At 46.5% G+C, this 22,650-nt stretch overlaps 1 protein-coding gene across 1 annotated transcript in view; it reads left to right on the forward strand.

Annotated features, from left to right (window-relative positions):
• ADRA1B (adrenoceptor alpha 1B) overlaps positions 1-21,477 on the forward strand; it is a 57,139-nt gene extending 35,662 nt beyond the window's left edge. Inside the window, 1 exon segment of the mRNA NM_001082062.1 lies at positions 20,870-21,477. Coding sequence (NP_001075531.1) covers positions 20,870-21,477 — 608 coding nt within the window.
• The last annotated feature ends 1,173 nt before the right edge of the window (positions 21,478-22,650 follow it).

Consider the following 22,650-nt stretch of genomic DNA (forward strand, 5'->3'; position numbering starts at 1 on the left):
GTACTATAAGGAAACAGATCAAGAGAGACTGGAATAAATGCTCATGTAGTCTTAGGATGTATTTGCCAAGTAAGATAAGGACCCCAGTCTAGACTGTGTCCTGTCATTGTTCTGTCTTCCCCAGAACCAGCAAGGCCTCAGAGCAGATCCACCAGCCAGCGTTGGCCTCTGCTGTGTTTCAGCAACTTCAGAAGTGTAAGTCTAGGATCCTCTTACCAAAAGCGCTTCTCCACTTGTTCCTCTGTTCCATCTTGCTCCTTAATGGTGCAGGAAGCCTTGTCCCAGATCGGTCAAACCTCCACCAACCCTACCCACCTGCCTCTTGTAACAAACAGTGGATCATGGCAAGTGAGGAGAGGACAGTGAGGCCAGGGCCTCACTCTCCTATCTGCTCTGAGTGCTGCTGTGCCAGGGAGATTTTTCTGTGAGCCTCTCTGGTCAGAACACATGCCTCTAGGAGTGATTGTGCCATTTTTTCATAATGATCCATTGAGGCTCAGTGACATTTTCAGAACGGGGTGGGACATCTGGTCCCAGACTGCAAGGAAGGAGGTGAACCAAGGAATCAGCAAGCCTGAGCTAACAGCCCTTTGGAGCAACTCATTGAAGAATTTAGTTCCATCTGGATGGGCAAAGCAGACCACCAGGAGACATACATGAAGAATGCAGGCAGCTCCTCAGACTAGAATCCAAGCTATCCTGGCCTGGTCACCCACCCATGACCACCTTTAGAGCCTCCTTGTGCACGAGATTCTAGTCAGAAATAAGGGGGGAAAGGAGATAATAAGGCCTGCTGTGCCTTTCATGGCCTGGTTTAGTTCTATCTTCAATTTTTTGTTTGTTTTTTTCCACCCTTTGCCCTATCCCCTGCTTTTGTTCTTGGCATCATCCATTGACTGATCATGGAAGGATATGTGAGTTAAACATCCCTTCTCCCTCCACCTTCCCAAGTGCCCAGGAATTAACTTCCACCAGGCTCGAAGATGTTGAAAGGGTGATTTCTAAGTTCTAAATAATTACACTTTCTACTTGATTGGGCTGGGAAGATGCATCATCAAAACTAGGATATTCACACCCAAACACAGATCTTTTTCCCCCTGCTCCATCTACTCCCATGTGGAATATGCTCCACTTTCTTGACTTTCTTTTTGGCACCTCATTTCTTGGTGGGCTGCCCCACAAAGTCAAAATAGTAGTAGATGGGAGAGTAGTAACTACTAGGTTGTAATGAGATAGTAATGAAATAGCCCTGAGAAATGACTTCTCTTCTTGGTCCCACCTTCAGCATCTGTAAAATTGGAACAATTACCTCCCCACATAGAATTGTTTTGGGTACAGAGTGGGAAAATGCATATTAAGGTATAGTTATAGTGCTTGCCACCTGTAAGCTGTTAATAGATGGGAACTGTTCTTATTAATATTGTCATTATTACTAAATTCAGATCACTGCCATCTTCTGTTTTTTCTTTAATAATGTCATAAAGACTGAGTCTATTTCTAACTGTGATGAGAGTCAGCACACATTCTCCTCCTTCTCTGTAATCAGTACACTGTGTAGGAAGTCACACCACCTCTCTCCAGGGCTATGTAACCTTCTTAAGTCTTTTTAGGCTCTTTGAAATACGCTTGCCCATTACCCTTACATTCCCACCTATAAAAGGGATGATATCCCAGTCCTTCCAGCTCCTGTCTCAAAAAAAAAAAAAAAAAAAGTGTAAAGGTGCCGTTGTTTTTGTGGGAATGTTCTTTGAAGGTAGCAATAGTGCCTCCTTCCCAAGCTTTCCCACACAAACGTCTCTCAGTCCCTGCATGTAACCAGCACCTCCTGGCTTTCTTCTGTACATCTCCACACTGTATGCTTTGGGAGAGTTGCAAGTCTCCAGCAGCTGGAAATCAGCACTGGAGTGGTGGGAAGACTAGGAGTTCTGAGTTAGGCCTGTCTCCATGACTGTGTCATCTTGAACAAGTTCCTTAATTGCTTGGAGTTGTGATTTTTTTTTTTATCTATAAACTGAGCACAATTGCACCTGCCTCTTAGGCTTGTGGGAACTGAAAAAAATAATCAGTGACATCTCCTTGCTTCCCAAATCAATGTTAATTTCCTTGATTAGATTCTCATCCCAGGTACAGGCATCTAAGAGATGTGTAATGGGCTTGCTACAAAAGTGGAGCAAAACCTGGGGACTTCATGCTGACACTGATAATCCAGAAACCTAAGTCAAACTGACAAAGGACCACTTATTTCCATTAAAAGCATTAAAAGGGCTAGATAAGTTGTATTTTCTGAAAACCTAGATTTCCTTTGAAAACAGGAAGTATCTTTGGGAAAATGTCTTATTTAGAAGTGGCAGTAAAATAGGAAACTCATAGATCATTGCCATTTTTCCCCAACTCTTTCCTCCCCAATACCCACCACAAGGCTGGTGACAAACCTACCAGAAGAGAGAACAGAAAAGAAGAATGTGGATCTCCTGGAGCAACCTGGGAGGGAGGTGGAGATGAACAGAGATGAAGACAGAAGGAAGTCAGGGAGCCTGACATCGTGTAGTTCTCCTAAATGTCTTAGACAGCTCAAGCTGCCATAACAAAGTACCATAGGCTGGTGGTATGTGAACAACAAATGTATTTCTCACGGTTTTAGAGGCTTGAAGTCCAAGGTCACAGTGTTAGTATGGTCAGGTCCTGGTGAGGTCCCTCTTCTGGGTTGCAGATTGCCAACTTCTCCTTGTATCCTCACATGGAGGAAGAAAGGTGAGAGAACTCTCTGCAGTGCCGTTCATGAGGGCGCTATCTTCATGAGCTAATGAGTTCCCAAAGCCCCTGCTTGCTAGTACCAACACACAGGGGTTAGGGTATCAGCAAATGAATTTGGGGGGACACATGCATGTAGGCCACTGCAATTGGTGTGGCTGATTTTTCTCTTGTGGAATCAGCTTCAACACAGTGCAGATAGAGGGGGCCCATTGAGGTAAATGAGCCTAATAGGCATGAGAGGCCAGGTGGAAGTCAGTCCCCTGCCCCACTTCAGCAATCTGGAGACTCCCAGGGAAAGCTCTGAGATTCCAGCTTTATGAGGAAAGGATATTGGAGATAGTCTCACCTAGCTTTCAAGGGGCAGGAAGGTCCACCCCTTTTAATGCTTTTCATGGAAATAAGTGTCCCATTGTCCATTTGACATAGGCTTCTGGATTATCAATGTCAATGTAAAGTCCTCAGGTTTTGCTCCACTTTGCAGCAAGTCTATTACACATCTCTATCTATGGATGACACATAGCAAAAGAGCATGTGCAGTAACAATGGGCATATTCTGAGCTTTTTTCACTGAAATTCTCAGAAAACATTTTTGTGTGGCCACAGCAGGCCCACAGCTCTATGTCCTACGGGACAGCTCTGAGTTGGACAGTAAATTATTTTCCAGACTTCTACCTAGAAGGCTTCCCAGCTGAGAGGAGCCTTCCATCTGTGAGAAAGGGCAAGTATTTCAAGGGCTCTTCATGGCTCAGACTGAGCAGACGAAAAAAGTCCTACTGTGTTAGAATCTGGAGAGCAGCCCAGCAAAGACCACTCATTTCATGCAGCAGCCAATTTGCGTGGCTCTCCAAGATACAGAAAGCAAGGGAGAGTCCTAGGGAGATGACAAGACACCCTGGAGTTGGTGGCCAGCATCATTCACCCTGCAATCAATAAACACAGAGAGCTGCAGGTGACAAGTATGACACGATCCCCAGGCATGGCCACCTCAGGGAGGGGTATGGGCCCCACTGGGCCAGACAAGTGGAGCAGGGACATAAAGCCACCCAGGGGTCCCAGGTCCAACATAACCTGGCAGACCAGTTTGGATATAGGGAAAGTTTTGATTCCCACCAGCCAAAGGATGGAACAAAGGAGTGAGTCAGAAAGAAGTGGACCGGAATCGGGAACAGCTGCCGAGAGAAGGGATGAAAGGCAGCGCGTGGAGCCTCAGCGCCTAAGTGGCCCCAGCTCGGTGTTTTACCATCTGGTTCCCCAAGGCCAGTAATGGTCCCTGTTCTCTCCTGCAGCCTTTCATCGCAGACACCCCGGGCTGCTCAGCCAACCAGCGGGTTCATCTGCTGCCTCAGAAAGAAGGATCAAGCATGTGCGGTCCGTTTGTTCTAGGCTCAAAGAAACTCATTCAGGCGCTCAAGAGTGAACTCAGGCTTCAAGTCAGAGAAGGGGGGCCCAGGTGCTCACGTGGCCCCCTGCTTTTGTACTTGAGAAACTTGGGCTCAGAGAGGCCATGTCCTGGCCCAAAGGTCTTCCAGACCCTACCACTGTGCTGGCCTGCTTCTCCCTCTGCTTTCAAACTTCCTGGCTCCCTCAATATCTCCCTCTCTTTCTTCGCCTCTCCTCGCCTCTCCTCTTTTCTGCTCACCTCACCTTGTCTCTCCTTCTCTCTCTTTCTCTCTCTCTCTCTTGCTCTCATTCTCTAATTACAAAAGCAATTATTTGTTCACTGCCAAAAAAAATTTTAAATACAAAGTGAAAATCTTCACATAAGCCCATCTTCCAAAGATAACCACTATGAACAGTTCCATATCTATTCACCCAGATTGTTCTGCTGTAAATATAGCAACACACACACACAGTTACACACACACACACACAACCTCCCCACATATATACACAGACACATGCACACACAACATACGCTCAGGCAGAATTTTTTTTTTTAATAAAATTCAGAATATACTAAGGGTGATCTCCTGAAATTTGTTTTTCTTCTTAATTCTTTCATGGACATCATTACGATGTAGACTTAGTTTACCATAAGAGAGGTCTGGTTTTTCCATTGTGCCAGTGCTGCATGATTTATTTCATGATCCCATATTGCTGTAAATTTAGGTTGTTTCCCATTTGGGAGAGACATTACTATTTCTTATACTTTCATCTCTGTGTCTTTTAAGAGTATACTTGCAGGGCTGGCACTGTGGCATAGTGGGTAAAGCTGCCACCTGCAGTACCAGCACCCCATATGGGCGCCGGTTCAAGTCCCAGCTGCTCCACTTCCAATCCAGCCCTCTGGTGTGGCCTGGGAAGGCAGTAGAAGATGGCCCAAGTCCTTGGGCCCCTGCAAGTATACTCTTTTTTTTTAAGATTTATTTATTTGAAAGTCAGAGCTACACAGAGAGAAGGAAAGGCAGAGAGAAAGAGAGAGAGAGAGAGGTCTTCCATCTGCTGGTTCACTCCACAATTGGCCGTAACAGCCAGAGCTGCGCCAATGCGAAGCCAGGAGCCAGGAGCCTCTTCTGGGTCTCCCACGTGGGTTCAGGGGCCCAAGGACTTGGGCCATCTTCCACTGCTTTTCCCAGGCCATAGTAGAGAGCTGGATGGGAAGTGGAGCAGCCAGAACTTGAATTGGTGCCCATATGGGATGCCAGCACTGCAGGCAGCAGCTTTCCCCACTACACCACAGCGCCCTCCCAGAGCATAAGCACTTTTTAAAATGCCTTCCAGGGAGAGGGAGTGGGAAAGGGGAGGGTTGTGGGTGGGAGGGACGGTATGGGGGGGAAGCCATCGTAATCCATAAATCGTACTTTGGAAATTTATATTCATTAAATAAAGGTAAAAAAATAAATAAATAAATAAATGCATGTTTCAATTTCAAAAAAAAAAATGCCTTCCAAACTAATAGGCCTAAAGTATTTCTACCGCATTTTAATTCATCATTTATTATAAAAAGGAATGTTATATTTATTTTTTCACTTATTCGCTTTTTGTCCATTGTACTTAGTCTTACTTGCTTATTATGATTTGCTTAATTTTCTATTGAATTGTTTTTCTCTGATTTCAAATAAAGCATTTATGTTAGAAATATCATTCTTTTTATCATTTGAATCACAAATATTTTCCTCAATTCTCCTTTTAACTTTGTTTTTGACGTTTTCAGCCTTATAGAAATGCCTACACAGATTCGTCAGTACCTTTCTTTCCAGATCCTGAGCATCTGTCATGCTTTGAAAGGTCTTTCTTCTTTCAAAATTACAAAAATATTTGCCAACACCCTCTCCTAATACTTCAATGATTTTATATTTTAAAATCTTGCATTCATCTATGTTTATTATAGTTTGAGAAATAAAGTAAGGATGTAGCCTTATCACTTTCAAAATAGCTATTCAGTTGCCCTAATTACAGAATAATTTACAGATTAATCTATTTTTTCCTACAGGCATTGAAATGGCATACAATATTCTTATAGATGTTTTGTTCTTTTTCTAAACTGTATAATTTTATTGATCTTTCTGCTTTTTCCTGTACTTCCTACCCAATTTTTAATTTTATGATAGGCTTGCATATCTTTAGAGGTGAGCTTACACATTTCCCCCACCTGCTTGATTTATTTCAATTGACCTGGGAATTTTTCTCATGGTTGTTGTCATATTCTTCCGTATATTTGGATTTGTATCATTTAACTTCTTCCCATCTTTTATCCCCCCAAAAATAAGGAGAGGTTTTAATGAGATTGTTTTAGATTTTCAGATTAATTTGGGGAGAAGTAAAGTTATCTTGTATAATGACTTCATGTGAAATTAAGCTATGCCTCTCCATTTAAGCATAAATATAAATTCTTTTTTTCCCCTTAAAAAGTTATAGCTGCGATGCCCAGTTTCTAAAAGTATTCTATGGGGAAATTGCTATTTCCAGGGAGGTCAAAGCATGGAACAAACTCAGTATGGCATCGACAACAGCCCCTTGAGTGATGCAGAAACCACTCCATCCCATCTGCTCCCAACTGGGCCTGAGCCAGGAGGTGGCTCCCCTACTGGAAGTTGGAATAGGTCCATAAACCAATCAGTGGGTAATGGATGGGCACTCACTGCATGCTCAGCCCTGCGCTAGAAGTGGAAGACACAGGCCCCATCTTCAAGGAGCTCTTACACTACCTAAAGACAAGAAGCACATCCTTTAATAATAGCATTCTGTATTAACCCCTGCACCAAGGACTCTGTGATGGGAAATAAAATAGAAGAGGATTTGAGCAGTCAGGGAAGGATTCGGGGAGGAGATGGGAACTGGGCAGGGTATTGGCCCATAGTTCCCATTTAGATAAGGGAAGAGAAGGCAGGAAAGTACAAGCAATCAGCCAACAACCATTCAATCAGCACCTGCTGTGAAGCCAGTACTGGACCAGGCACACAAAGGGGAGGTGATGTGCTCAGCAAATATTTTTACACATTAATGAGACATCAAGCTCTGTGTTGGGATTCGGAGAAACCAAGACAAGGAAGATAGACCCTGGCTTCAAAGAGCTTGTAAGCAAAGGGAGACAGATGCTAAAACAGGTAAGTTCAACGGCTGTTGTGTCAGAAACACAACAGCAGAGACTCCCCATCTGGTGGCTCTGTACCCCCTGAATATCCATGGATGGGATTCAGTGAGCCTGTGAAACCTTAAAACTCTATGGAATTCAATGATCTCCTTACCCAATGTAAGAGCCACTGGGGTAAAGAGACATGAAATTCTCAATTTAGACATTTGTGTTTTAACAACCAGATGAAATGTATATGACACTATTATAAAAACAAAGTTAAACAATTCTAGGCCTCCTCCACCCCTCAAGAAGTGTTCCAGGAGTTTAGAGAAAGTATTGCATATTGTGGACACTGGCCCGCTTTGGGGCCTAGCAGATAGGGTTTGAGCTCTAACTCTCCCACTTACTAGCTGTGTGACATTGGTTGAGTTCCATACACTTGAGCCTCCATTTCCACACTTGTAAGTGGAAAACTGCAGAACCCATGCTTCCTTCCTGCCTCTTGTGAGGATGAAATTAGGTGAGGTATGTGAGTCACCTGGATCTTAGCAGATCTTCTCACCCTGTTAGTTTCTTCCACTATTTTCATGCTTCAAGGGAAAGCAGCAGAGGAAGAAATTGAGCTAGGCATGGAAAGGACGGAGAGAAGGTGGGAAGAAGAGAGGCCATCTCAGACCAGTGGCCAGTGTGCTAAAAGGAAAGGGACCTGAAAAGTCTATGCACATTGCAAAGAATCAGTCAACTGTAGCCAAGCTGAATGGGTCTTAGATTCTGGCCCAACTAGTTTGAACTTTATCCTAAAAACTATAGGGCCACTGGAGGATTTGGAGCAAAAAAGTAAGTCTCATGATGAGGTGTCTCTCAGTCCAGCCTTTGCTCACTCATGAATCTCAAGATACACGAGAAAACAAGTTATGTATTTTTTTTTAATTTTTATTTATTTGACAGGTAGAGTTAAACAGTGAGAGAGAGAGACAGAGTGAAAGGTCTTCCTTCCTTTGGTTCACTCCCCAAATGGCCGCTACGGCCGGCGCTGTGCCATTCCGAAGCCAGGAGCCAGGTGCTTCCTCCTGGTCTCCCATGCGGGTGCAGGGCCCAGGCACCTGGGCCATCCTCCACTGCACTCCCGGGCCACAGCAGAGAGCTGGACTGGAAGAGGAGCAACCGGGACTAGAACCCTGCGTCCATATGGGATGCCGGCGTCTCAGGCGGAGGATTAACCTAGTGCGCCACAGAGCCAGCCCCAACAAGTTATGTATTTATTTACTTATTTAGTTATTTATTTGAAAGGGAGGGAGGGAGAGAGAGAGAGAGAGAGAGATTGATTGATTGATTGATTTTGCAGCTGCTGCTTCACTTCTCCAAATGCCCACAACAGTGGGGACTGGGTCAGATTGCAAAGTCAAGAGCCAGGAGCTCTAGCTGGGTCTCCCACATGGGTGGCAAGGAGCCCAGCTACTAATATACCTCCCAGGCACATTAGCAAGAAGCTAGATCCAAAGCCTAAGTAGAACTCGATCCCAGGTAATCCATCTAATATGGGATTTGGACATCCCAAAAGGCAGCTTAACCTACTGCACCATAACACCTGCCTGGAGAAATAATTTTTTAAATCACATCAAAATGTGGGCTAAAACAGTATCTGTCACCTCTGAATCATGTTTTAAAAAGATTCTAATGCCCTGAGTCAAAGAATATGCATATCTAACCAGCACACAGTTATTGCCTACCCATGAACTTCACTTTGAGCAGCCAGGGGCTAACACCTTTCAGTTTTATTATTTTCATCAGTATTGTCATTACTTCAGCACATGTTGGCAGAATTACCTGTCATATCTCAGACACCGTGCTAGGCCCAGGACAGAGAGAGGAGAATCACACATAAACTCTCTTTTCTAGAGGTTCCCAGTTTCATCAGAGGACATGAGACTAAGTAACTGTAATCTAAGGTGGAAAGTGATAAATGCTGCATTTCACAGCCTCAAACAGCACTTGGACAGTTCAACGAGACTGTTCCAGGGTAGGGAAGGAATTGCCTAGTACTTAAGGAAATGAAGAGAAGCTCCTTTTTCTTATTATAAAACATGAGTAAGAACCCAGGCTGCAGAGTTGGATTTGAGTTCCAGCCCATCACTTCCTAGGCATGTGACCGTGTTTAACCTCTTAAAGTTCAGCGGAGCTTCTGGGAGGATTGCATTAGAGAATGTTTATAAACTTAACACATAACAGCTGTTTAAGGAATCGGTTATTGTCAGTGGTCCTTCTGGCGATTATTATTGTTGTTTTCAGCATTTGATTTAAATATTTGTTAAGTATCTGTTGGCCCCTAAAATGCTGTATGTGTTGGACAAGTTCATGATAGCATTCCAGGGTCAAGTGGCAAATGAAAATGGAAAAGCCTCAAAGGGAATCTCCAAACCCAAGGAAACCCCTCTTTACAAAGCTGGCGCTGAAAGAATTCACAACTATTTTAAATTGTTCCAGTTTTTATTGAGCCAAACTGTTTCATCTGGAGAGATTTGGCTTGGTGGAAGATGTAGCCAAACGCTACTCACATGAGCCATGCTGGGAAGGCATCCTCTCCCCTCAAAAGCTCACCATAATAGTTGCACTACTCCTGTTTCCCTGGAGATCATGGGCATGTCTGACACAGACTGAATTTTTTTTATTCCTCTATTTCATGTATTTGAAAAGTAGAGAGACACAGCAACAAAGAGACAGAGAGATCTTCCATCTGTTAGTTCAGTCCCCAAATGCCCACAACAGCAAGGCCAGAGCAGGTAACTAAGAACTCAATCTGGGTCACCCACATGGGTGGGAGGATCCCAGCTTCTTAAACCATCACTGCTGCCTCCCAGGGTTCATATTAGCAGGAAACTGGAATCAGAAGCAGAGCTGGGACTCGAACCCAGGCACTCCAATATGGGATTGGGCATCCCAAGCAGCATCTTAACCCATGGCAGCAAACATTCACCACCACACTGAATGAAAAGAGTCAAATCAAGTTCATAACCCTGGAGTCTACAATGCCAGAGTCCTGGGTGGGGAGGGTGTGCTGGAACTAACCCAATACTGGCTTATTGTTGACCTGGTAGCTGATGCTTCAGGTCCCCTGGCCTCACTGCACTCTCCAAACCCACCCATTGGTTCATTCCTTCCACCAATATTAAGTGAAGGCCCAGAGATGTAGGAATACCTAAAGAATAAAACAATACCCCCACTTATTCCCCACAGCGAGGGGATAAGGGCATGGCAGCCACAGCCACATGGAGAAGCAAGAAGGCCACTGGACTTAACAAGATGGCAATTTCAAGCCTCTCTTTCTCATACCTGTGGAAGACCTAAGTCAAGTGCTACCATCCCCCTGAGTCTCCATTCTTCATCTGTCAAGTAGGACTGATGCTACCTTAATCATAGAGCTGTTGTAGGGATTCAACAAAACAGGATATAAGAAAGTTGGCAGGTACCTAGCAAGTATTCAGTAAACACAGCATCTTCTGGCTTGTTTGCTTTTTTAAGTAATATTCATTGGATTTTTTCCCAATCACAAGAGTAATTCATGTTTGTGAAGAAAACTTTTGGAAAACACCAAAAAGCACAGTGAGGGGAAATTCCCTCATAATTTCCCCACCCATGGATGAACACTGTTGTTATTCCAGTATGTATGCTTCCTGTTCCTTATCTACAGACACACATGTGAATATACTTCAAAAAGTTTGTGGAAAACAGAAGTAAATGATAAGTGTGCTTTCATGTAAAAAAAAATTGACATCCATGAATAATTTCCTCATTATACACATTTTTCGTCTTCGTTTTCTTTCCTTGAGCTGTGATTTAAAGCCTCAGTTAGACGCTGCCTGGATTCGAATTCTAACTCCAGGGGCAGACATTTGGGCTAGCTGTTAAAAAGCCTGAGTCCCATAGAGCAGAGCACCTAGCTTGAGTCCTGGTTTCAACTCCCAGTTCTAGCTTCCTGCTAATGCAGATGCTGGGAAGCAGGAGTGATGGTTCAAGTAGTTGGGTCCCTGCCATCGAAAGGGGAGATATAGATTGAGTTCCTGGCTTCTGGGTTTGGCCCTGACTCCAGCTCCACCACTGCAAGCATTTAAGAAGTAGATCAGTGAATGAGAGTGAGTTTCTCTCTCTCTCTCTCTCTCTCTCTCTCTCTCTCTCCCCTCCCCTCCCCTCCCCTCCCCTCCCCTCCCCTTACTCCCCCTCCCCCTCTCCCTCCCCCTCTCCCTCTCCCTCTCTCCACTTCCCTCCCTGCAATAATTTTTTAAAGATTTATTTATTAATTTGAATGTCAGAGTTACAGAAGACAGAGGAAGAAAGAGAAAGAGATCTTCCATCCGCAGGTTCACTCCCCAGATGGCCACAATGACCGGAGCTGCACCAATCCAAAGCCAGAAGCCAGCAGCTTCTTCTGGGTCAGCCACTCAGGTGCATTGGCCCAAGGACTTGGGCCATCTTCCACTGCTTTCCCAAGCCATTTCAGGGAGCTGGATCAGAAGTGGAGCAGCCAGGACTCAGGCACCCTTACGGGATGCTGGCACTGTAGGCAGCAGCTTTATCCGCTATGCCACAGCACTGGCCCCCAAAATAATTTTTTTAATAAAATCTCTTACTCTGTCACCCACTAGCTCTTTGACCTTGATCAACTTACCTGTAGAATCTGAGTTTCTGTCCTCTTGATGGAATAATCATGGCCTCTAGGTGCATGTGTGCAGTTTGAACACACACTTACCAAAGAGTATTATTCACCACAGGGTAAATGCTGTGCCTTAGAGCTGTGCAGTGCACAGTCCTGTGGGGCTGCCCTTGGGAAAAGTGATCACTGAAGGAGTGATGGGCATCACGGTGCCTGTTAGCAGTAGAAGCTTGTTCAATGCCAGCTGCTGTTCTACAGATACACCCAGTGTGACACACCCAGGATGACCTTCAGAGACCACCTCTGGCTAAGAAATGCTTCTCCGTGTGCTGATTCTGTTCAGTATTAGCTGTTGATCCTTGTACTTCAAAATGCCTCTAAGTCGCCCTTGGGTACTCAAAGCACAAGTGATGTAGGTGGGATGACAGCAACATCTGTTCCTTGATTTATCCATCCTCCCCAAGCCCCACATCCTGCTTCTCTTTCCTTGAATAAAAGAGGGAGAGAGTAAAATACAAATGCCTCTCCCAGGTAGTAAGCTTTCATCCCCTCTAAACCTTTTCAGCAATGTTGTCTCATTTGATCTGCTTAATAAGCCTAAGCAAGATGCTGCCAGAAGGATCAGAGTAGAGCCATGGGGCCACCAGCACTTGATTTTTTCAATGGCTGCACCTGTACTTCAGGTCAAATTCACTGTATTAAGACAGCTTGAAAAGACAGCTAGAGATGGCATAAGAAACTCTGAGTCATATATTCAGTCAGCTATGAGTAAGTATTTCTTTAGTAGCTACTATGATCCACGGGCTAGGCTCCCCAATAAGAAAATTATTCCCTGTTCAAATCTCTTTCAATCCTTTAGGCTCTGCAAAGAGCAGTGCCCCCTTGGTTTAGGGCCAAAAACCTTCAATACCGCTCAGTCCTGCTAATCTCCCTTTTTCAGAGAAAGAAAATAGGCTTTAGGCCTTGCACAGTCTGGAGTCATCCAGAAAGTACAGATATTATTTTGTCCCCTTATTCTTCTCTACCATAACTTTTTACTTATACCAAATGATTCAGGTTTTTAAATGATGGTGTAAAGTTTCCTTCCAAAGAATTGTTACTGAAAGTGAGTTGATTTAGAGAAAAGCATTTAGTAAATGGTAGGACTTGAGGCTTAGCAAACCCAGACTTGGGATGAGCAAGTCTTAACTCTTTGAGAGTGACAGACCCCTTTAAGAGCATGATCCCCAGAAAAAGGCATGAATGTTGCATACAATTTGAGCAGGTTGGAGAACCACCACACGAAGCCCGTCCTTGGGCCTGCACTGGGATGCCTGCTCAGACCTCCTGTCCTTGATGCCTTGTCCTCTCTGTAGCAATGGCCCTGGCACTGACAGCAGTGTCATAGTAGGATAGTAGCAGGGTTTGGTGCAGTAATAAACAGCTTCACGTACTGGGACCTTTCAAACTGCCAGGCACTTCAACCACACCCCACACCAAAAAGAGCTATCACCATCCCCATTTTCTAGGAATTTGAACCTCACAAGCCCAAGGATTCTCCAAGGTCACACATCTAGGAAAGCCAGGGCCAGGTTCTGAACCCAAATCTACCTACCTGTGATATCAGGAGAGGTCCTTAACCAACAAATGCCACTGCCTCCATAAATGTCCATTCAGTCAGATGCATGGCAGCATGAACAAGTCCCAGGGGCCCTTCTTCCATTCCCCAGCTGACCAACCTCGAGTGAGTCACTCACCCTCACTGAGCCCCTGTGAACACAAGAGGTTTCCCAGCCCTAGCAAGCCATGATTCTCAGACACTGGCAAGGAGCTTCATGGCCGGTTCACCAGCAAGAGAGGAAGGGACATGCACTGCAAATTAGTGACAGTGTCAAAGATCCCGGCACAGGCATGCTTTGCAGCTCTGAGCTCTGGCCTTCCAGGAACCCGTGTTTCCTGTTGCAGTTGTTCCCCTCACCCACAGGCTTTGTCAGCCTCCAGTCCCCAGTGAAAGGACTGTTTCAGTGCCCAGGGGAAGCAATCCCTGTCACCCGTCCTTTCATGCCAGAAAGGATCAACACCTTCCCTAATTAACTATGGCTTCTTGGCTCCCACTAGGGCAGCCTGGCACAGCAAACAGGGCTGCTAATCCCAGAAGTTAGTGTGCTGGGAGGTTGGGGGGTGGAAATATGCCTGGAATCCGTGGCCACTTCAAAGTCCAGTCCCTGACCCACACTGCCCCTCTGTGGTGGATCTGGGGAAGCAGGCAGTCCCAGCAGGGATGGACAGGGCTTCCTGGAGCCCAAGTCATCTCTGGCTTCAGCGAGACTCTGAGTGTTAAGGCTGGAAAACACCCAGCTCAAACCACTCAGTTAAAGGGGGAAACAGGCCCAGAGTGGGAAAGCAACTTCCTGAAAATGACAGATGGAGTAAATAAATGTAAGTACCAAACGTGGGCTTCCTAAATTTGGATTTCCAGCCCCTTCAGTGGTAAAAGGAACAAATTATTTAGTTAAATTCTATTAATGCAGTTGACTGAGTGACAAGCACCGCCTCCATTGCCTTCATGAGAGCTTCCATGTTTCATCTTGCTCAATCCTCACAATAATCCAATGAGCTCAGGACTATTAGTAAGAACCCCATTTTACTGAAGAGAAGCAGGGGCGTAGGGACAAGTATGAAATCTTCCAAGGTCACATAGCTGCTGGTGAGAGAGCCAGGATTCTAACCCAAAGAGTCTCATCCCAGCAAGAAAGGAGACTCCTTGCTGGACATCCCTGAGGGCTTGTTCAAGGCTGGCATGCCATGTTGGAGTCTGCAGGAGGACAAAGTAAAATGGGATGCAAATGGGACAAAGGGGAAAGGTCACTGTTAACCTGTCAGATAAGCAAGGATTTAAAGGGCTGAAGGCCCCCCACGCTATGGAGACACAGGGTAGGAAAAGGTCAGACCCATACACAGTTGATGAGAAGGCACAATGGTACGACAAGTTCAAAAGGCAGTTTAAATAGCTGTCAGTGTTCAGATGCAGAACTGACCCAGTGATTTTGCAGCTAGGAATTTATTCTACAGAAACATTCAAATGTGCAAAAAAAAAATGAATGCTTGAGGCTTTTCGTTATGCAGTTTGTAACTGCCAAAAATTGGAAATCAATCACCTACTTGACTACCATTAGAGCAAAGTGTTAAATAAACTACTGTGAATCCAGACATCAAATTGGAATGCTGCTCTTGGGAGAAGAGGCAGGGGTGAACCAGCACCCTGTACGTTGACCTGGGGTAACACATGTGTTCTCAGCAAGGAAGGCAATTTGGAGAAAGGAAAGTGTAGATAAAAAAAAAATCAAGGAGGATAAAAACAAACTGTTAACTTCAGTCCCCTGTGCTTGAATGGAGAAAGAATTTTCACTCCATACTTTATAGATTTTTTGTCATGTGTAACTTTTTTAGCTCAGCATGTCTCATTTTTGTAATAAAAACATACAAATCTGGAGGGGAAAACAAAAGAAATGAAAATACAGTTCCTGCCCAGAGGGAATTTACAATCTGGGTAGTAAGCAAGGACTCAGCCAGCCCTGGGATGGCTGAGCAACATTAACAAGCAAACCACAAAATAACAAAATGAGACCTGCTTGTCTGTATTCTATAGGGTGTCTGTTCTATGAAGAAATCGATCTGAATTGAATGGGGTTCATCAGAGCAGAGTTCCTGGAGGAGCGGGATGAATGGGCCAAAGAACAGTCACCATTTAAAAGTATTATTTTCACTGTGCCAGACCCTATATCAAGTATTTTACGTGGGTATTTTCCTATATTCACAATTATTCCATGAAACAAATATTGTCCCCACTTCACAGATGAAAAAACAAGGCTAAAAGGGCTTCTCTAAAGTCTAACAGCCACCTATAAAGAGAGGACTCAGGGGCCGGCGCCATGGCACACAAGGTTAATCATCCGCCTGTGGCGCCAGCATCCTATATGGGCACCAGTTCTAGTCCCAGTTGCTCCTCTTCCAATCCAGTCCTCTGCTGTGGCCCAGGAAAGCAGTGCAGGATGGCCCAAGTGCTTGGGCCCCTGCACCCGCATGGGAGTCCAGGAGGAGGCACTTGGCTCCTGGCTTTGGATTGGCTTAGCTCCGGCTGTTGTGGCCATCTGGGGAGTGAACCAACAGAGAGAAGACCTTTCTCTCTGTCTCTCTCTCACACTGTCTGTAACTCTACCTCTCAAATAAATAAATAAAATCTTTTAAAAAATTAAAAAATGAAATAAAAATAAAGAGAGGACTCAATGCCAGGTCTGGCTCATCTCAAAGCCTGAGCTCTTTGGCCAATGGCAAAGAATGGCCTCCTCTTGGGGGAGAAAACAGCTGCAGGAACTGCAAGTAAGAGATGGCCATAAATGCCCATGAGAAAACATCCCCTGAGGCTGTACGCTTCTCAAGAGCATGATCTTTTGAGAGTACTTTGTAATAAAATAGAGGCAAGGAGCCAGGCTGGCTGTCCTTGGCCAGGTGCTCCTTATGTGATCGAATTAAGGAGCACCCAAGAAAAAAAAAAAGTCCCAAAATATGCCCCCAGGGTGACAGAGTGATATTTATGCCTGTGTCCTAACACCACATGTGTTCTCTTGCCATGCCTGTTAGCTGCCACACCTCAAACTCATCTCTTTCCCCACTGCTTGTCCTAGTGTTTGGCACTTAATAGGAACTCAGTATTGGTGGAGTAAGTGAATGGATAACAAATGAATATGCTGATGAACTGATCCAAAAAAAAAAAAATGGAACTAGCGATTCTATCTTGCTCAATATTCCCTTCCAAGTGTTGTGAGTATCAATAAGCTAGTGGTGTAAAGAGTTTTGCACAGGACCTGCAGAGCATGCACACAACATACATGGTGGGTATGATAAATACTTGCTGATAGCATTCCTGTTATTTGTGGCCTCTGAAAGATCTAGTCCCTTAGGGTGCATCCTCATTAATCCATTCATTGCCTATTTCACAGAACAAAATTACAAGTTTGTCCTCAGCAAGTATGCTCTGCTGCTCTGGATCCTCCCTACTTCTGACCATGACTGTCACTGCACCCCCAGTACCCCAGTACCCCCAGTCATCTCTCCTGGATTTTATGTGGCCTCAAACAAAGGGATGTGCTCCCTATACACACGTTCACCAGCATCCACTTTCCTGGGGGTAGTGCACAGTGCTCCCAAGGTTTAGCTTCTTTGTACTTTTTCCCTAAAAGTAATTCTCCCCTTTCCTCCGCCCTTCAGAATCAGTGACAAACAAGCCATCACAAAGAGACAACTCATGCCCGTCGTGAGACAGTAGGTGTCCGTACAGCATAGTTATTTTACCTGGGACCTTCGGTGTCTTACTCCTAAGGGTGGGACACAGGCCCAGTGGTGTGAACCCTGTCATTGACTACGAGATGATGCCCTCATCTGCCTTACCTCGAGCAACCTACAATGTGGCCTATCCCACATTTCCCCCTAGGTTGAGAAGAGTCAGTATGTACACTGAGTGCTCACATCAGCTGTGGATAACCCCTGACTGGCTGAGTCCTGCTCCAGGCACCCCGCCAGCTCTCCTCCGCTGGGTTGCTAAGCAGAAAAGTAGGAGTTGGAGCTCCCTGTAGCAGCATACCAAACCATAAAAACACAAGAAAGTAAGCAGTACACGGGAGAAACACCATCCAAAGACAGAGATAGGAATTCTTGTGGCATCTGCGCCACCACCTGTGGGACTGGCAGTCACTTTCTGGGCCTCAGTGTCTCCATCTGAGAAATGATGCTTGTTAAGATTCTTTCTGTTCAGATACACCAGTGCTTTCCCTGCATTCCACAAATGGATTCAAAGGTGAGCCCAAAGACCAGGTCCTTGGGAAGCTCAAGTCTAACAGAGGCGAAAAGACAAGAAAGACAATGTCTATATTCCAGACCATGTAGCAGGGTTAGGGACATAATTTGAAGGTACAAAATGTCCTGTATAGTCCCATTTTTGAAAACATTTAAATAGGTGTATACAACAGGAAAAATAACACCTGGGGGCAGATGATTTTGCAGCATTTAAGTTGCCACTTGGAATGCACACATCCAGTATTGAAGTGCCTGATTGGATTCCTGACTCTTCCACTTTCTAATCCAGCTTCATGCTGATTCACACCCTGGGAGAGAGCAGGTGATGGTTTAAGTACTTGGGTCCCTACTACCCATGTGGGAGACCCAGACTGAGTTCCCAGATGGTGGATTCAGGCTGGCCCAGCCCTGGCTGTTGTGGGCATTTGGGAAGTGAGCCAGTGGACAGAAGATTCTGTCTCTCTCTCTCTCTCTGTGTATGTGTGTATGTGTGTGTATGTGTGTGTGTGTCTGCTTTCAAATAAAATGAAAATAAATATAAAATTTTCTTTTTCTAGAATCTGAAAATATATGTCCCAAAATGTGATTTTTTCCATATTATAGGATTATGCTTTTTTTCTTTTTTCTTTTTTCTTTTTTCTTTTTTTTTTTTTTTTTTTTTTGACAGGCAGAGTGGACAGTGAGAGAGAGAGACAGAGAGAAAGGTCTTCCTTTTCCGTTGGTTCACCCCCCAAATGGCTGCTGCAGCCGGCACACCGCGCTGATCCAAAGCCAGGAGCCAGGTGCTTCCTCCTGGTCTCCCATGAGGGAGCAGGGCCCAAGGACTTGGGCCATCCTTCACTGCACTTCCAGGCCACAGCAGAGAGCTGGACAGGAAGAGGAGTGACCAGGACAGAATCCGGCGCCCCAACCGGGACTAGAACCCGGGGTGCCAGCACCACAGGTGGAGGATTAGCCTATTGAGCCACAGCGCTGGCCAGGATTATGCTTTTTTTTAAATTTATTTATTTGAAAGGCAGAGTTACAAAGAGGCAGAGTCACAGAGAGAGAGAGAGAAAGAGAGAGAGAGGTCTTCCATCCACTGGTTCACTCCCCAAGTAGCCACAACAGCTGGAGCTGGGCCAGTCCAAAGCCAGGAGCCAGGAGCTTCTTCCAAGTTTCCTACGCAGGTGCAGGGGCCCAAGGACTTGGGCCATCTTTAACTGCTTTCCCAGACCATAGCAGAGAGCTGGATTGGAAGTGAAGCAACCGGGACTTGAACCAGCACCCATATCGGATGCCAGCACTGCAGGCAGAGGCTTTACCTGCTACACCACAGTGCCAGCCCCAGGATTATGCTTTTAAAACATCTTTTCTTTTTGCATTTTTACATTTCCTAATTTTTCCAGAGTATTATTAATAGCATCTCTAAAAAACATTTTATATTCAAATAGAATTTAGTTTAAATCCCAGTTATATTACAAACATTGCTGAGTGACCCGGGGCAAGCCACTTAATTTATCCAAGTCTTAGTTGCATTATATTTAAAATGGAAATTGTTTTTAATTTAATATGGCCAGAAAGTGTTTTTGGATCTCAAATTCTGAGAAGGGGGAATTAATCATATTTCTCGTTTTATAACATCTCATGGTCATCAGTTTATGCCAGGCCTTGCTCTTATTGTATTAATTTATTTCTTTTTATTCCCATTTCCATTCCCATGTCTCTCTGCCTTCACCCCTAGCCAGACATTGTGTTCAGATGGTTTTTAAAAAGCTTTTGCAAAAGACACATGGTTGTTTGGTAAGTTACTTAAATAGTATTATGTCATAAATCTCATTCTATTTCTCTCTCTCTCTCTCTCTCTCTCTCTCTCTCTCAAGAACAATATGTCTAAGATCTTTCTGGCATTGTTCTGTGGCCATGTCGTCCTGGGCCTCTCAGTGCTGGGTAATCTCCCTGTATGCTTGTACTCCATTCTGCTTGCCCAGGGAGGGACACCAGGTTCTCCCCAACTCCCTATCACTACAAACAGCACTGCCATGAGCATTTTCATGCACACCCCCTTTCAGACCTGTTAAAAATTTGAGATCAGTGCCCTGGAGCAGAATGGGTGAGTTTCAAAGAGTATATTGACTGGACCAAGGGGTGCCAGAGTCCTCTCCGTCTGCACAGCCTGTGTCCCACCAGCCGTACAGAAAGTGCCCCGTGTCCCCACACACCTGCCTATGCTTAGAACCCTCCAGCTCCCTAAGTTTTGCCAGCCTAACAGATACGTTATATCTCTTGTGGCTTTCATTTTATTTCCCCCCCCTTTTTTTTTTTACTTTTTAAAATCTATATATGGGAACAAATTTCATGTATTTCATATATACAGTTTTAAGAGCCTAACGATACTCCCCATTCTCCCTCATTTTTTTTTTAATTTTTGCCATGACATACTTTCGATTTGCTTTATAATCACAAGACTGCCAGTGTTCTGAGCATCTTTTCATAGGCTTCTTAGCTCTTGGATTTCTTGGCTTGTGAATTGCCTGTTCATTTTCTTTGCCCACATGTCTGAGTGGAGGGGCTGGGGAACGCTGTCTTTTTCTTATTGATTTGCAGGAGTTCTCTGTATATTCTAAATAATCACTTCCTAGAGGGTTTTGGACATTGTAGATATCTACTGCCATTCTTGCCTCTTCTACATTTTTAAGTGCTACGTCGTTTTTCTTCACTCCTTTAACCTTTTATTTTTTGCGTTGTGGTCTTTCACACGTCTCCTACTTGCACTGGAAACGAATCACGGCCTGTTGGAAAGGATAGAATAATGCAGGCAAAGCGCCTAGCACGGTGCGTGACCCAGAAGAGACTCACATTTCCGGGTGATTATCATCGCTGGGAAATCTGTACCTGCAGGAGCTTGGGGGCTGCCTAGCTAGATCCCGAAAGGCTTCACCGACACGAGGGAAGGCCCTTAGGTTCGCCCTACAAATGAGTGCAGGAGTCGTTCATTCCGAAGCGCGAAGGCGATTGTGGGAGGGGGCGGGGCCTGGCGCAGGTGCGCTAACCCCTGGGCCCGGGTTACTGAGGACACAACGACACGGGAGGGGAGGGCCCGAGTACTCATGGCTGGCGTCTGTCTCCGCCCTCTGCAGGCTCCCTGTTCTCCACCCTGAAGCCCCCCGACGCCGTGTTCAAGGTGGTCTTCTGGCTGGGCTATTTCAACAGCTGCCTCAACCCTATCATCTACCCGTGCTCCAGCAAGGAGTTCAAGCGCGCCTTCGTGCGCATCCTCGGGTGCCAGTGCCGCGGCCGCCGCCGCCGCCGTCGCCGTCGCCGCCTGGGCGGTTGCGCCTACACCTACCGGCCGTGGACGCGCGGCGGCTCGCTGGAGCGCTCGCAGTCGCGCAAGGACTCGCTGGACGACAGCGGCAGCTGCCTGAGCGGCAGCCAGCGGACCCTGCCCTCGGCCTCGCCGAGTCCGGGCTACCTGGGCCGCGGCGCGCAGCCGCCCGTCGAGCTGTACGCCTTCCCCGAGTGGAAGGCGCCCGGCGCCCTGCTGAGCCTGCCCGCGCCCGAGCCCGCCGGCCGCCGCGGCCGCCACGACTCGGGCCAGCTCTTCACCTTCAAGCTCCTGGCCGACCCCGAGAGCCCCGGGACAGACGGGGGCTCCAGCAACGGCGGCTGCGAGTCTGCGGCCGACGTGGCCAACGGGCAGCCGGGCTTCAAAAGCAACATGCCCCTGGCGCCCGGGCACTTCTAGGGGCCCCCAGCGTACAGCTCCCTTTCCCGGGGGAGGCGATCCTGGTGTGGGGGGAGGGGAGACGGAGGGGGGAGGGCAGTGGCCGCGGGGGCGGGGGGCGGGGAGAGGGGCAGCCGCTTTTCTGGCCGGGGCATGGGTGCCAGGTACAGCGCAGAGAGCTGGGCCGAGCATGCTGAGAGCCCGGGGGACCGATGCCTGCCGGGAAGACGTCTCTCTCTCTCTCTGTATATAGAAACGAGTCCCTCGCTACATGTATTTAACCTTGGGTACACGTGTGTGTGTCTGTGCGGTGTGCGTGTGGCCTGCATGTGAGCGTGTGAGGGGGGCGCCCGCGCGAGTGCGGGCAGAGCGAGTGTGCGCCCAGGAGGTGGGCGGGCGCTGTTGTGTCTCGTGACTCCATACCTCTCCAGCCCCTCCTTTTTCTTCACTGAATTGATAGCACTTTGCGGGGGCTGGAAACAAAGACATTAAAGATCATTTCTCCTGTGCGGCTCTGAGTGGTCTCTGAGCGCGTGGACCCTGGAGGTCTGCCCCGGCCCTAGATCTTGGGCTCTCCGCTGGCCCTGTGGGCAGCTGTTGGTGCTGGATCCCCTTGGTCCCTTTTCTGTCTTTGCCACGCCTGCCCTCCGGGGCTGAACAAATCTGCCCTATAGGGTGAAAGTGGCTCCCTGCAGCATCTCCTTATAGCAAAACTGAACCCTACGTGGTTCCCAATTGTAGGTAGGCCTGCCTGGTCAGTACCCTAGGGTGAGGGCTGTCCCCTGAGAGTGGACGAGACGGGGCAGAGAAAGAGGCTGATGCCTTTCTCTTCCCCTCCCATGTACATCCCCAGGCCAAACATTCTGTGTGTGTCCACTGACCCTGAAAACAAATCCAGACCACGAAGGTTACTGAGTAAGGTAGGAATCCTTGTGGCTCAACCAACACAGGGGGGCGCAAGAACCCTTCTGAGCTCTTCTAACTGCAGATGAGGCTGCACGAAAAAGAAGTGCTAAGGCAGACTGGGCTGAGAGGTGAAGTGGCCCTGGAGAAGGAACCGCTTTCTAGGCTCAGCCCTGATTGTATGACCAGAAGAAAATCCCACCCACCCCCCCCAATCTGGATCTGGATTTCCTGTCTGTAGTGGTGAGGTTGATTGGAACATCTTTTCTGTGCCCGCTACCCCCACCACTC

Source organism: Oryctolagus cuniculus, chromosome 6 (assembly GCF_964237555.1).
Source record: "Oryctolagus cuniculus chromosome 6, mOryCun1.1, whole genome shotgun sequence".
Taxonomy (NCBI): domain Eukaryota; kingdom Metazoa; phylum Chordata; class Mammalia; order Lagomorpha; family Leporidae; genus Oryctolagus; species Oryctolagus cuniculus.